This window comes from Anomalospiza imberbis, chromosome Z (assembly GCF_031753505.1).
Source record: "Anomalospiza imberbis isolate Cuckoo-Finch-1a 21T00152 chromosome Z, ASM3175350v1, whole genome shotgun sequence".
Taxonomy (NCBI): domain Eukaryota; kingdom Metazoa; phylum Chordata; class Aves; order Passeriformes; family Viduidae; genus Anomalospiza; species Anomalospiza imberbis.
This window is the reverse complement of record NC_089721.1, coordinates 70,855,457-70,869,749: the sequence shown is the minus strand read 5'-3', so window position 1 is coordinate 70,869,749 and position 14,293 is coordinate 70,855,457. Positions and strand designations below refer to the sequence as shown.

Below are 14,293 nucleotides of genomic sequence, written 5' to 3'. Positions count from 1 at the left end.
TTTCATAACAGTGTCAGGACCAGAAACAGTGCACCACAGAAGGGGTGCATGTTGCAATCTCCAGGTCAAGCTCCCTTGTATGTCTTGGCCACACACAAGGGGTCCTTGAAACTGCTCTGCCAGGCTGACCCTGGCATAGCTTCTGGGGCTTCATTTGAATTATGTGGGAGATCAGTGGTGCTCTTTATCACCCATGCCCACAATAATTGTGTTTTCTTTTTCTGGCAGTATATTCCCTGTGGCAAATAGTTGCCCGTTTAACCATGTTGCTAAATTCCACTGGGGAGCATAGAAACAATGTGGTTTGTCTACTTTGTGTGATGGGTAAACAAAGGAAGTTTGAACAGAGGCAATTTCTGCTACATTTTTGACATATAATTACTAAATAGGGAGCTTGGATTGTATCTGTGTCAGCTGGGCTTAGCATACAACCTTACAAGGTGATGGCAAGGCATAGATGAGAAATCCTTGGCCTTTCTCTGGGGAAAAGAGAGAGATAGAATTTCTTTATTTCACATAATCTTTGCCTTGCAGCAGTTGAGACATTTCCTTCTGAGCTCTGAGTACTGGTAACTCCTCCTGACCTGAGCTCTGTGGTGTGAGAAGGTTGGTGTCACCATGTCTGCTCCGTTATGAATTACCAGTCCACTTGGATGCAGGATGTGGCACTTTGTGCCTTTCCAAACTCCACATTGCAGTGCAGAGACTGTTGAAATAAGATCACAGAATCTCAGAATGGCTGGGGTAGGAAGGGACCTCTGGACATCATCCAATGCCAGGGCAGAGTCACCCAGAGCAGGTTGACACAGGAGTGTGGCCATGTGGGGTTGAAATGCCCCCAGACCTCCCTGGGCAGCCTGTTCTCGTGCTCTGCCATCCTCAATAGAGAGGTCAGAAGAAACCAAATGTTTTCTCTGAGGGTTTTAGAGGCAAACGAGTGTATCTGTTTTGCTCTTCCGTGCTTTTCTTTCTATTGAGGACATCAGATTTGCAGAGACTTTGATACAAGGAACACAAACCTCTTTGGTGTTCAGTAAAACCACCTTTGTCATGAATCAGGGAGAGCAGGCTCACTCAGTCCACACTTCAGATGTTTGGTGTTTTTGAAGTGAGGGCTTACATCAGTAGGTAGCTGGGTTTGGGAGTTGGTATGAACAACTCAAAATCAGTGGAACTTGCAAGCCTTGCTGTTGGAAAATGAGTAATGATTTCAGTATGTGTTAGAGATCTGAATCTGACAAGATATAACTCCCAAGTAGGAAGTTGCTCCTACTCTGCAAAGGATTTGCACTATTCAATCTTAAATGGGTCTTTAGCATCCTTAATTAACCCTTTGAGGGTTAATTATGTTTTCTGGGTAATGTTCTTGTATAGAACATTGTAGTAGTACTCTTACCTTCATTATTACCCTGAACAAGTTTTTAAAAAAATCTAAGAGAAGCAAAACCAATCAAAATTCAAATAGTTTGGCTGTGACTCTTTTTTTTTCCCTGGAAGTTTCTATTCAGTCATGTCTTAAAAAGGAATTTAACTGTTCAGACATCCCTCATTCCAAGAATTCAGGCAGGAGGAACTTCAATGTTCTGCTTGAGTGAGCTTTATTGCCACCGCTGCATGGCCTTGGGAGAAGCATAATGGCAGAAATCCTGTGTTGGATGTTCTCACAGTTTCTCCATGCATCCCTCAACAGCTCCATTTCCCACATACACCTTTTCCCTGCAGGCAGTTAATTTTTTGCTCTAAGGAGTGGTCATAGCTGAGTAGATTTTGAAAATGGGAAGGTCCTTCTTCCTGCCTCTGCTGACGTGGTTATATCCATTACAGGAGATAAAATCCAAGAAAATCTGTTCTGTAGTAGGAATACGCTGTCTAAATGGCTACACCTCCAGTTCTGAGGTGAACTGGACAAGAGAGAGAAGACAGGTGAAGGTTCAGCTTCATAATGAAGAGTGCTGATTTATTCTTGTAATCTGGTGCTTGGAATTATTGTGTCTGAGTTGGTGAAAATATTGACAGTCTAGGATCACATACTGCTGTTGTGAACGTAATTACTAAAACAGGGAAAAAATGGTATGGTATCATTTCTGTTGTGTGCAGTATTTCTGCTTTCTAGGATGCAGAAGAAGAAACAAGAGTTTTCCATCATATTCATGACCAATTCACCTTTTAGTTCCCACATGCCAGATCAATTACAAAGAAACTCCCCATACATATTCCAGGCACAATTAAAGAGAGATTTTTAAATTTGCATAATTGTTGTCACTACTATAATAAATAAAAAACTCAGAAATTTGTGTCTAACATCTGAGTAGATTTATTTTTCCTGAGCTTTTTTAGTTTATCAGAGTTTTTTTGAGAAACAGCCCACAGATCAGAAGGCGAAGGTGCATGTTTAAAGTTGGCTGTGCAAATCCCAAAGGCATTTTGCAGAGAAAACTCTGCAAAAGAACAAAGTCTCTTTTCCCTTACCAAATATTAGACTATGAACACATGGAAACATTCTGCTTAATCTGTAACATATTGAACTTTTGTATGTAGAACTGTATCTGCAGAGTTATTAATCAGATTTGCTGTTTATGGTAAAAAGTTTCTTGTGTTAATGTGGTTGAGGTTTAAAAGTGTAAGTGGATAATTAATAATGCTGGAACTTCTGTGTGGTTTAGCCTAACTGTCAAAGATACTAAAAAAAAAAGGTTCATTTCAATTTGCTTGTATTTTAAGAAAATTTCTTACATCCTAAAACAGCATTTAGGAAGCAATTGATAAAATACATCCTTTTAATTAAATTTTTTTGTTCTTCTTGACTTTTCCTAGTCCCAAAACACCAATAATATATTAAATCAAGCTTAGGTTTTCAGCAAAAGGTGATACTGACAAAAAAACCCCATCAGTCTTCTAGCATGTATATATTTTTATATAGGATTAAAGTTAGGATTAAAGCTGAATCTGCTTGCTTTCTTAACAATTAAATATGATGTAAGTACACTTAAATATGATGTAAATATGATGCCTTGCTTGATTTGGATTGGCTCTTCAGGCTTCAGCAAAGCTCAAAATCTATTTGCTGTCTTAAAGGAACTGAAAGAAGTTAATGGAATTGATAGAGATTAAAATTTAGTTCACCTCAGGCCTCCAGTGATATTTTCCTGTTTCTGGGAGGTGTTCATAGCCTGCTGCTGCTGCCATTAATTCACTATTCCTTGACATCTTCAACTTCTAAAACTGTGTCAGACACAGAATGGATTTTCAACAACTGATCTGCTGACACAGGAAACTTAATTTAGGTGTTAATGAGTGACAAAAGGCACAGGCACACTGTGTGTGATAAATGCATTTTGAGGCCCCAGGGTCAGAAGACAAGCACCACATGTTTTCCTCAGTAGGGAGCTTCGGGGTGGGCTGTGCATCAATAAATGCTGGAACCATCCTCTCTCTAGATGTTGCTAAGCCATGTCAAGGTTCACAGAATAATTAAGGTTGGAAGGAATCTCTGGAGAGTACCCAGTCCTGCCCCCCCTCTCCTTAAAGTACTTCAAACATTAAATGTTTGATTTCCAAGTAAACAGGCAGCAAGCACTGGTTATTTAGGGAAAAAAACAAATAGAGGGAAAAAAAAATTCTATGCCTTTGATAAAGTCCTTAATCCATTTGCAGTCGAACTGTTGCATTTTGAACATGGTAGTATGCTGGCTAAATCAACATGGACTCAGGAGCTAAATGCAAACTTCTCAGCAAATGTACTTAAACCCAAGTCCAATGGTTACCAAAAAAAAAACCCCAAATCTCCAAAAAGTGCTTGCGTTTTCCCTGAACTGTGAGAAATTATACTTGCATAAATGGGAAAGCAGGTGATTGGATAAAGCAAATACCATAGATTTATCTATAGCACGAGCACCAGGACGAATAAAAACTGAAGGACTGTAATCCACAAACTCAGGTGGAATTTCAGTGCCTTGTAAGGGCTTTGATTATCCACCTGTAAAAGAGGTCCATATTCTTGCCAGATGTTACCTGGGGGCACCACAAAGCTGGAACAAAGAGCTCCAGAAGTTTCCTGAAACACCTGGATGGTAACATCATGGTACAGGTACTAAGGAAGCCAACCAGGAAAAATAACCTATTGGATAGTTTTGTATAAAAACATACAGAAACGTGGGGTGGTTTATGTGTAACCAAATTAGAGCTGGGCAGAAAAAAACCAAAACAAAACACAAAAACAACAGCAGCAATTCAAAAACAAACAAAAAACCTAACAAAAATTGAAGTGAAGTAGAACTTACTGAAATGCAGCAGAAGTTACTGAAAGTAACTAAACTTACGTATCTTGAGTGAGGTAATCAGATCTGGGTCTTTTTTTGTGTTTGCAGATGTTGATGAGTGCCAGGCTATCCCTGGAGTCTGCCAAGGAGGAAACTGCATCAATTCAGTAGGTTCATATGAGTGCAAGTGTCCTGTGGGCCACAAACAGAATGAGGCAACTCAAAAATGTGATGGTAAGTGGTGCTGTAGGAGGACATACCTAAGAAGGAGTTATGCAGAACGTCAGAGCACTTTGGTAATGAGCATTATTAAGTAGTTGGATAGTTGTGGTGTCTCATCTGGGCAGGCATAGCATCACCGAAATGTGCTTTTTGTTTCTACTTTGCAGCATCCCATATTTTCTACTTGGCTGTTCCTATTTTGCATCAGATATTTTTTTTCTGTCTGACTTTTGTGGGTAAACACAGTGTTTTATTTTCTTTGAGAATGTAGAACTCTTGATAAAAGCTCTATGTGTGAGTACCATATAACTGCTGCTGAGTTGCCAGGATTTTCTTTATTTTCTAAAAGAAATATTCTAGTTCAGCTAGTTATTTTTGGCCTAGTGACTGCAGAGTGAAAGGAAATGTGGCAGTTTTGATGAGTCTGGGTAAGTGAAAAATACCGAGGAAATGCCCATCTCTTTTAGATGAAAAATTAAGCAGACCATCTTTAATAAGTGTAGTTTAATAAACATAGACCATATTTACTCAGTAAATATGTTGATGCAATTAAGAGCAGCAATTCCTTATAATTTGAAATAGTGAGAAAGAAAATTGCTGAGTTTTTGTGAGTTTGCTGAACATTTCACTGATTTCAGTGACTTTTTCATGCCTTTGAAAGAAATCAGAACTCAACCACTGCATTCTTTTACATTCAAGTTGTGCTGATAAGAGGATTTTATTATTAAAGGCTTTGACTTGTTATTTGCTGGCAATTTAATTGTGGTACCAAATTACATTATAATCAGTATTCAGATACAAACAAATACGTTGTTTGTAGCCAATTTTGGACATCCCTCAGAGTTTTGTTGAGATTTGCCTACAGTACAACATTCACAGAAAAATTAAGTTGTCGGTTTAAAAATCATGTCTTTTCAGTGAAAATGTTGCTTCTGGTGCTGTTGCAAGTAATACCTAAATAAAATTTTTTAAAAATTCACTCCTTTCCGTCTTTTAGGTGTGGAAAAGCAGATCAAATGTTACTTACTGGCTACAAAAGACAAAGTCCAAGCTGGAGTCAGTAATAGTCAAGGCTCCCATGTTCAGAGGCTGGAATCTTGCCATAATTATTCAGACCTTCTTAACTATAACAGCAATTCTCCTACTTAAGAAGGAGAGATTTGAGATCCCCTATATACCCTCTGCCCCTGAGCATCCAGAGGTATTTTGTGGTTTAGGGTTTTTTTTTCCTCCTGCTGCTCTTCCTGGAAACAACAGCTCTTGTTAGAATAAGTAGGAATGTCCATGTTGGGCCTTTTGTACCCCTAACAGTTGAAAAAGTTTGGGAAAGACCATTACAGGGATTGTACCAAATTCCAGATATCCAGTCCACAAATGTGGTGTCTTAGCTAAACAAAAGAAAACCCCAAACCCTTCCCCCTTTTTTATTTTTTTTCTTAAAAGTTTTGGTCTACAATATACTGAGTTTTCATGAATGAAATGCTGTTAATTTTTAGGATGTTGTTATCTCCCAGAGTTAATGAAACTTAGATCTTTGGGTTATTCAGAAATGAATTAAATGTAGAGAAACTTTGAGTTATGATTGCTGCTTTACAGAAGGGATGGAGTATTACTTATTGTGTTCCAGGGCTTTAATGAATGTGTTCTACTTATTCTTCTCGAATAGCAGACACATGATACTCATTAAATAGATTGTAGTTAGTTATGACACCCTTAACAATTTAAGGTGCTCTAAAGAGGTAGGATGCCTCTTTTGCTTTTCCAAAAAGATATATTACTATGTACTGTTGATATCAAAAGGTTAAGACTATATGAATCAGATTAAGGCCTTTAAAAAAAAAAAAAGAAAAAAAAAGTGTCACCAAAATGGAAATAATTGCTTAAAAGAAATAGTTCTATTTCAGATTTTCCTGCCTCAATGTATAATTTCATTAGACTGTATGCTATTCAGACTTGGTCCTACCAGGTATTACTGCTTTCTAATATTACTTTCTAGACTAAAACTATTTTCAAGGAACCCTTTCCCAGAGTTTGGCAGTTGAGAGCCCCATTTCTGGTATTTGTAACTCAGTTATTTATAAAACTCTGCTTTCCCTAGCAGTAAAAGCCACGGATTCTGAACTGCTGGTATCTAGGCTGGGTCTTTTATGCAGAAACTCACTGGGTAATAAATCTGCAATATTTTTGTCATGCATTTAAATTCTTTCTCAAGGTGAGACTGGATGTCCCATCCTGTGTGCAGCACTGGATCCATTCATGCCTTCAGTCTTCCTCTCCCTTAATATAGCATGCCCTGTTACTTATATTTGGAGCATTTTCCCTGAGGCCATTAATTTATGTGTTTTGGAGGGGGGAAGGGAAGAAAATGAGTAAAATTTTCAGTCAGCCTCACTTAAAATAATCCTTCCTGAGATGAAGTCTCAGAATTTCCAGTCAGAGGTAATAGCGATATTTTGAAATAATTGCACGTGCAAGAACCAGGGAGGGGGGAGGAGGGACAGAGATTTGGCTAAAAAAACAGTGAAACAAAAAACCAATTGCTCACTACTGCTATAGTAAGTTAAATAAATTATTCTTCCCTCAGGTTTCTCCATGTTAATTGTTTTTTCTGTCCACTTGCAGAAGACTGTCGAGTCTTCCTGCCACTCTGATCACTGCCTAGATTTCAGGAGGGTGCTTTTTTACCTTCCCAGCTTCCTGTCATTCTTGGACAAGAGCCTTGGACAGTGCTAGACTCCCTTGCATGTAGCCAGTTGGGAAGGATGGTCTGCATCCTGCAACTGTGCAGAGGTGGTGAAAAACTTCCTTCATCTGCCTTTAACTTGCCAGCTACAAATGGGCTTTGCACTGCTGGACCACTGTTTTGGAATTTGGCAGCCCCTGGTTACACACAGCAGCTCATTTATCAGCGTGGTGACATCTCACTTTATACATATTTACACACAAAATTGCCTCCGTGTTCCAGTGGGACCTCTGCTTTCAGTCAGCAGAAATATTTCAATGCATCAAAAGGTTCGTTTGCATTTGAAGGGCTTGGCCAAAATTCTTTCTTACATTTGGAATGTTATGGGGGGCCAGAAAGCAGTCAGATCTCATGAGCAGTATTTGTGTGGTCACAGGAAGCCCAGAGATGTCCTGGCTGGCTGCTGTGCCATCCTGCTCCCTTCAGCCTGAAAGCAGGATGTGTATTTTGGCATTCCATTGTAGCTGTTCTGTGCTTCTCACAGGTGGCACTGAGTCATTCAGGAGGAGGAAATCTCAGCTTGCTCTCCTGTACTCTCTGACTTGAAGTGTTAAACACCCAGTGCATGTATAAGGAAAACCTCCAACAGGTGGCAAACAAACTATTTTCAGTAAGCAAGCACCAGTGATATTTTGTTCAGAGTTGAATAACCACTAAAGAAAAGCTCTTTCCCTCTCTTTAGTGCAGTATGAGTGCTCTGCTAATTATCCCATTTCCTTTCCTTTTTTGGTAGATATTGACGAATGCAGCATCATCCCAGGGATTTGTGAGGGTGGTGTTTGCTCCAATGCTGTGGGGAGTTATTTCTGCATCTGCCCACAGGGTTTTGTCACATCTGTGGATGGATCCTGCACCCCTGGTAGGTGCTCCAGCCATCTGGCACTTCCCCCTGCCCCTGCACCTCACTCTGTTGTCCAGGCAAACATAGGAATTGTTAATTTTATTGTGTTTCTCGAATCTGCATCTGATGAGCCCAGAAGATAAGCTCACTTTGGTTTTAAAGGAGCAAACTTTATCCCTACTTGGTGCTTCAAATCCCATCTCACACAGGTTAATTTAACCTTTAGTGGTCAGCATAAGGCACAAAAATAAACTCAGAAGGCATTAAGTAGCATATGCTGATGTGCCACTAATTTGTCAGAAACAGATAATGAAGCAAACTGTTGGATTTCACTAGATTTCACCTTTTACAGGACAGTTTATTTAATACCTGTCCCTACATTATAAAAACCCCTTTTGCTTATTTCCGCGTGTGTTGATTTCTTATATATAGGTGCATGTGTCAAGTAAGTGATTTAAACCATTCTGACCAATTAGCTATAAATACTGCATACCATGTGTAAAAAACCTTAACAATTACTAACAGTAATGTATTTTCTAGGTCTCATGTGGTGCTCATTATTTCAGATACCTCAAGGCTCTTTGTTCTCCTATTGGGGAAGGGGTAGGAATTCTGAAGGGGTTTCTGACTTGCAGGTAAATGATGTAAGCAAGTAGCAGCACAAGACCGGCAAGTGATTTAAAATTACTAATTTTTTAAACAGTGTAGCCACCTTCTGCTATTCAGGTTCATCTGAGGAGTGCCAACTTCAAATACATTGTGGCTGGCCTCAGGAATACTGAAAACCTATGATTTCCAATACGATCAAAATTTCTGTGGATCTTGGCATGCTTTACAATTTGATTTTTAAAGTCAGCTCGCAAAACATGAGCGCTGCAGAAAAATCACATGCCCTAATCTGACAATAAAAGCTCATCTGCCCTTGAAGGAAGAGTAGTTTTCACAGGGCATTGCTAAATATTCTGTTGTACTTTCAGTCAACTGAGCAGAGCAAACTGAATAGCATTTTTTCAGTTAGATACATCTAAGCTAAGGAAAAAAAAAAAACATTAAATTAATTTATTGGTGTTGCTGTTGCTACATGTAGTATCTCAGGTGTTGCCATAGTGGGGTTTTTATATATATAAATATATCTAGTTTTTGTTTGTGTTACTTTGTGTTTTTCATATCATCCATATTTCCTTATTGAATTGAGCAGACTTTAGGATTGCATGGTGGATTAATGCAAGGCTAATGCCACTGCACCTGTGTGATCCTACAGTAAATCCAGTGTGGAAATACATGGGTTAGGTTATTATTGGGTGCAGTTTGGATGTTGTGGGGGTTTTTGTTTGGTTGGTTGGTTTTGGTTTTGGTTTTTTTTAATACAACTTGTAAAGCATTTTCATCCTTACCTCAGATGATCAGGGGAAGGTAGCTTTGAGAGCTCATGCTGATGCATTTTTCTCTGGCCCTAAAAATATGAGTCAGACATAATTAGGGTGATAAAAAGGGCACCTTTATGTGAGGATTCCTCAAGTACACAAATTCATCAGGTAGAAAAGGCCAAGATGTGCCTGCCATGTCACACATGTCCAATTTTTATAGATTCTGCAAATTAGCACATCTGACAAGAGCCCCCCAATCATGAACCTGCCTGGTGAAGTAATTCCCCCCATATCTAGCCCTTTCTGGATTCTGCCCCTTTAGGATGAGATCCAGGCCCTGTTTACAAAAATCTGTTGTGCAAAGCTGTTTTCAGCCTTGGTTTCTAAGGAGAACCAAGACAGCACAGGGATCCTAGAATTTTTTTGTCTTTCTGCCGAGGAAAATGTTGAAACTAAGCTACAAGATGAGGCAACAAAGCTACAAGTATATGTGTAAAGGATACAGAGAATGTATAAAAGAGAGAGAAGGGTAAAACCAAAACGGCATCAATGTCACTGTTTTTGGTTTTTGTCTTTAACTTGACTGCCAGATCAGAGAGCAGGCAGCTGCTTCTCCAGCTCTGCGAGTGGCCGCTGTGCACAGGAGCTGCCCGGGAGGCTCACCAGAAGGCAGTGCTGCTGTGAGTCGGGCCACTGCTGGGCCAGTGGCTCTGTCCCCGAGGTGTGTCCTGTCAGAGGATCTGGTGAGTGCCCCGTTGGATTGGCTGGTTTATTTTCTCCTTCTTGCTGTTCATTCTGCTTTGGGTGGAGGTCGCTGGGGGGGTTTAAGGTGCTTTAAAATGTAGGCTAAAGAGAAAAAAAAATAAGGTCATGGATTGCATTGTTATTAATTTCCGTGTTTTTAATACTGATGCTGCCATCTGTTAACCATTTTTCTTTTTGGTCCGTGGTTGTTTGGCTCTTGGTTCTTTAATGTCCTTTTGTTGGCTTTGGAAATAGTTTTTGGGAAATGGGGAAGATTTTGTGGTCAGGCTTGAAGAGGAAATGATTCTTAGGTCCATAGTTAATTTTGATGTAAAGGAACAGCTGCTCTCTTGTTCCATTGCATTTTGCTTTACTTTGAACTAGAATGCACCAGTTTTTAAGTTATTCTTTCTGTTCTGCTCAGAGAGGAATAGTGTGCATCCTTAATGAAACAATATTTTCTTTATCAACACCTCTGAGAAACCAGTGAGTTACAGTTCTGCTGTCAACACATCAAGAAGACAGTTTCAACAAACAGTTGAACAAATATCCTTAAATTACAGCATTCCTTTTTATTCTTTCCTCAAGCAACACTTAGCACCACCAAGGGAGGTTCAGAGTGGCAGGGGGAAGGCGCGACATCACGGAGAGGAGTTGCCATCCTGGTTTTTGTAGCACACAGGGAGAGCTGTGCCTTCCTTTTGGGCTGGCTGTGAGAGGCTGACCTGGTCTGTGCTGCTGTGTCCCCCCTGTCTGACAGATGACCACCGCAGGCTGTGTGTGGACGGTGCCCCTGCCCGAGGCGGCTCCCGCCGCGGCGGAGCAGGAGGGAGTGGGTTCCACCCCGGGGGCAATGGAAATGGATTCGGACCAAGAGGAGCCGGGTTCATCCCAATGCCGGGAAGCAACGGATTCTCCCCAGCTGTGGGCGGAGCAGGGGTAGGAGCAGGTGGTCACATCTCCACTGGAAGTGGCCCGATCATTACGGGCCTGAGTAAGTGCTTGTGTTCTGACTTGCTTCGGTCCTTTTTTTTTTTCACACTATTCCTTCTGTTTTTCCTTTATTCTTACTGCTCAGTCTGGATAGGGTGTGTGGTGTTCTTAACACTTAAAAATTATTTTGCCATTCAAGCACGTTTTAAACACCTCAGCTGATACATCAGGAAGTTCAGGAGCCCTTTTTTCAACAAGAGTTCAAAGGTAGAGATTTTTGCATGACTTCAGTTACAGTGTTGTCCCTGTTGAGGTGTCTTTGTCAGCACTACTAAAAGTCCAGATTTCTAGGTGTTTTCCAAAAACCACTGGGGTTTAAAATAAATTGTCTTCTGTATTATCTCTTCCAACTGTAAAACCTACTTACTCTGCAGAAACACTGCCTTGGCTGAAAGCCCAAGGTGAATAATTTTCTGGCAGGAAGCTCATGGATGTAAACATGGCTCATGACATGTGTAAACACATCCCTGGCATCACAACCACAGAGATCATAAAGTGTAAGAAGTATTATTAAGACAGGTACACTGAAAATTGTTTTGAATTTCACACAAAATTGTGATTTATCCATGAGTTCACTGACAGGCTCATCAGGCTATAGACAGAAGCGGTAAATCATGCTTAAGAATGTTTGTCTAATGTGGTTTTTTATTTCCAAGAGCTGTTTGTTGTTGTTAGTTTACTGTCAGGTCAACAGATAGTGCTTTGAAAAAGGTTTTTTTTTTTAATGTGTTTGTGCACCTCACAGCATCCTTTCTGAAGCCGAGTATCATATTCATATTTACTTCCATTTGAAAATCTGAATATTTGCCTCTCATTTTGATTTTTTTTATATTAGCAATACTCAATCAGACAATAGACAACTGCAAGCACCATCCCAACCTTTGCTTGAATGGACGTTGTATACCAACCCCCTCTAGTTACAGATGTGAATGCAACATGGGATATAAGCAGGATGCAAATGGGGATTGTATTGGTGAGTGCACATTTCAAAATCCATTATTTTAATATTCTTCAGCTTAAAATCTGGGCATTCTTACAAAAATAAATGATATTAATTTTAATGATGCTACTCTTCAGAGAGAGTGCAAAGACCATGGTAATAGTTACACAAGAATAATTTCAATTTCCTATGAGAGCTATCTGTTTTCTTACCATGAAAAAAAAGTCTTGAATTGCAAATACTGAGTATTCCTACTCCTGTAGTTAAAGGCTATTGGGCATTTTTGTCACATTCAGTAAAGTAAGTTCTGCTTCATTTTCTCTTTGTTGGGCTGACAGAGCTCCACTTTTGGGATGTAGTGTTGTTATGATCAAGATGACAAAGTGTAGAATTTATGTTTTGCCTCCTCATAAGGATTAATGGCAATTTGAAATATATAGAATACTTTTAAAATTGTGTTAATTAACTTCTGGTTAAATTTGCATTTCAGATGAAAATACAGAATGCTGTCTTTATATGACAAGAACTAAATTTGGGATCCTATACTTTTATTCAATTACTGTGGACTTCACTCTTGCAGTGTCCAAAACTCATCAGTTATTTCAGAGAAGATATGAGATTTGGGGGGTCTTGTGGGGTGATTTTATGTAGAGGAACCCCCTATGCAGGATACATTGATTAATGTATAGGATCCTAAATAATAAGTTCTGGCTATATTTTGGATTGAACCCTTGTTTACTGAGTCTTTATAAAGAGATTGAGGTCTGTTAATGAAAAATATCACACAAGAGCATGTTAGCAATAGGTTTGCCTCACAGTAAATGTGGGTGAAGAATAAATTTCTAATGTGTCTGTGGATTGCAGGTCTCCTCTCAGCTCAGATGTGCTTTTGCATCAGAGAGGTTGGTTGTACCTGCACCATTCCTGGCCACTGTGCACTCTCATTTTAAGAAAAATCAGTTAACAGGGATTCCGCCAGTTCCCCAAGCAGTTGCACTGCTCCCATAGTCAAATATCCAGAAAGTTTTCAGGACATCTAATCTAACTCAAACACTTGCAAAAAGATTCAGCTTTTGTTATTTCTTGTCTTATCATCACTATACAAGGAAAGCAGCTCAGTACCTTCTTCATTTCACTTTTTTGCACTTGAAGGCTGGTATAGTTCTTCTTCCAGGCTGTCCTTTGTGATGTAGTCAGCCTGAACTTTTCTAGCTTTTTTTATTTGGGTGAGAATTTTCTGTACCTCTGATCTCTGGGAAGCTCAAAGGGCTCAATCTCTTGCTGCACCCTTGGGTCTCAGGAGCCATAATCACACTGTGAGTGGGGAGTAGGAGTTTTGTGATGTTTGTCTTGCACGGCTCTTCTTTATAGAGTCTGGAGAACCCTGGCTCATTTGTTACAGCACTAGACTTTGCATCACTGAAATCGGTGATATTTTTAACTCTGGTGGACCTTGACACTCAAGAACTATCTAGTGTCTTGGACTATCTGATCTTTTTGAAATCTAGGTTACATCTTGTATTCATATTTTTGTTACTCAGGGGTCAAGTTGAAAATAACATCTGAAGCACATAGGTTGTAGCAAGTAGAGCTGTATGAACTTAAAAGTTTTCAGTTTTTCAGGTGTCATTGGAGAATGGCAATAATCCATGCTTTGAAAGGCCCATCAGCTTTACATATCTGGGTGCTAGGACAGAAAAATAAAATGTATTCTTGATGATGTGGCTGTCATTGTGTCCCTGTCTCTTCTGTGAGGTCACCCTGCAGGACACTTGCTTGGCAGCTCCCCTTCTACTCCTGGCTTGTGATAATTAGTGAAGTTGTATCTAATTTTCAGTTTGGGGTCCACGTGCCTGAAAACTGTGAGGTTAGGTTGATAGGTGCATTGTGGGGGGGAAAAAAAGGTTGACCTGGTTAACTCTCAAGCATACAGGTACATGCCCAGTAAAAATATATCTTCACTTGAGGGACTTAATCTTGACTTTGCAATACTTACCTCAGCATGTAGACTGAAAGCAGAGACAATTTTGGATGCGCTGGGATGAAAGCAAAAACTTCAATTGGTTTAACAATAGCTGAAGGTGCAGTGCCAGCTACAGTGCTGCCCCACATTGAAAGCATGGGAAAAGACCCCCAAAGTGGCTTCAAAAAAGTTTGTGTCATTTTACCCATTTTTTTCTTGTA

At 39.7% G+C, this 14,293-nt stretch overlaps 1 protein-coding gene across 1 annotated transcript in view; it reads left to right on the top strand.

Annotated features, from left to right (window-relative positions):
• FBN2 (fibrillin 2) overlaps positions 1 to 14,293 on the top strand; it is a 118,051-nt gene that overhangs the window by 22,524 nt on the left and 81,234 nt on the right. The window contains exons 7-11 of the mRNA XM_068177548.1: positions 4,368 to 4,493; positions 7,958 to 8,083; positions 10,023 to 10,175; positions 10,937 to 11,170; positions 12,005 to 12,142. Of these exons, the coding sequence (XP_068033649.1) occupies positions 4,368 to 4,493; positions 7,958 to 8,083; positions 10,023 to 10,175; positions 10,937 to 11,170; positions 12,005 to 12,142 (777 nt within the window). The remainder of the gene's footprint in view (positions 1 to 4,367; positions 4,494 to 7,957; positions 8,084 to 10,022; positions 10,176 to 10,936; positions 11,171 to 12,004; positions 12,143 to 14,293) is intronic.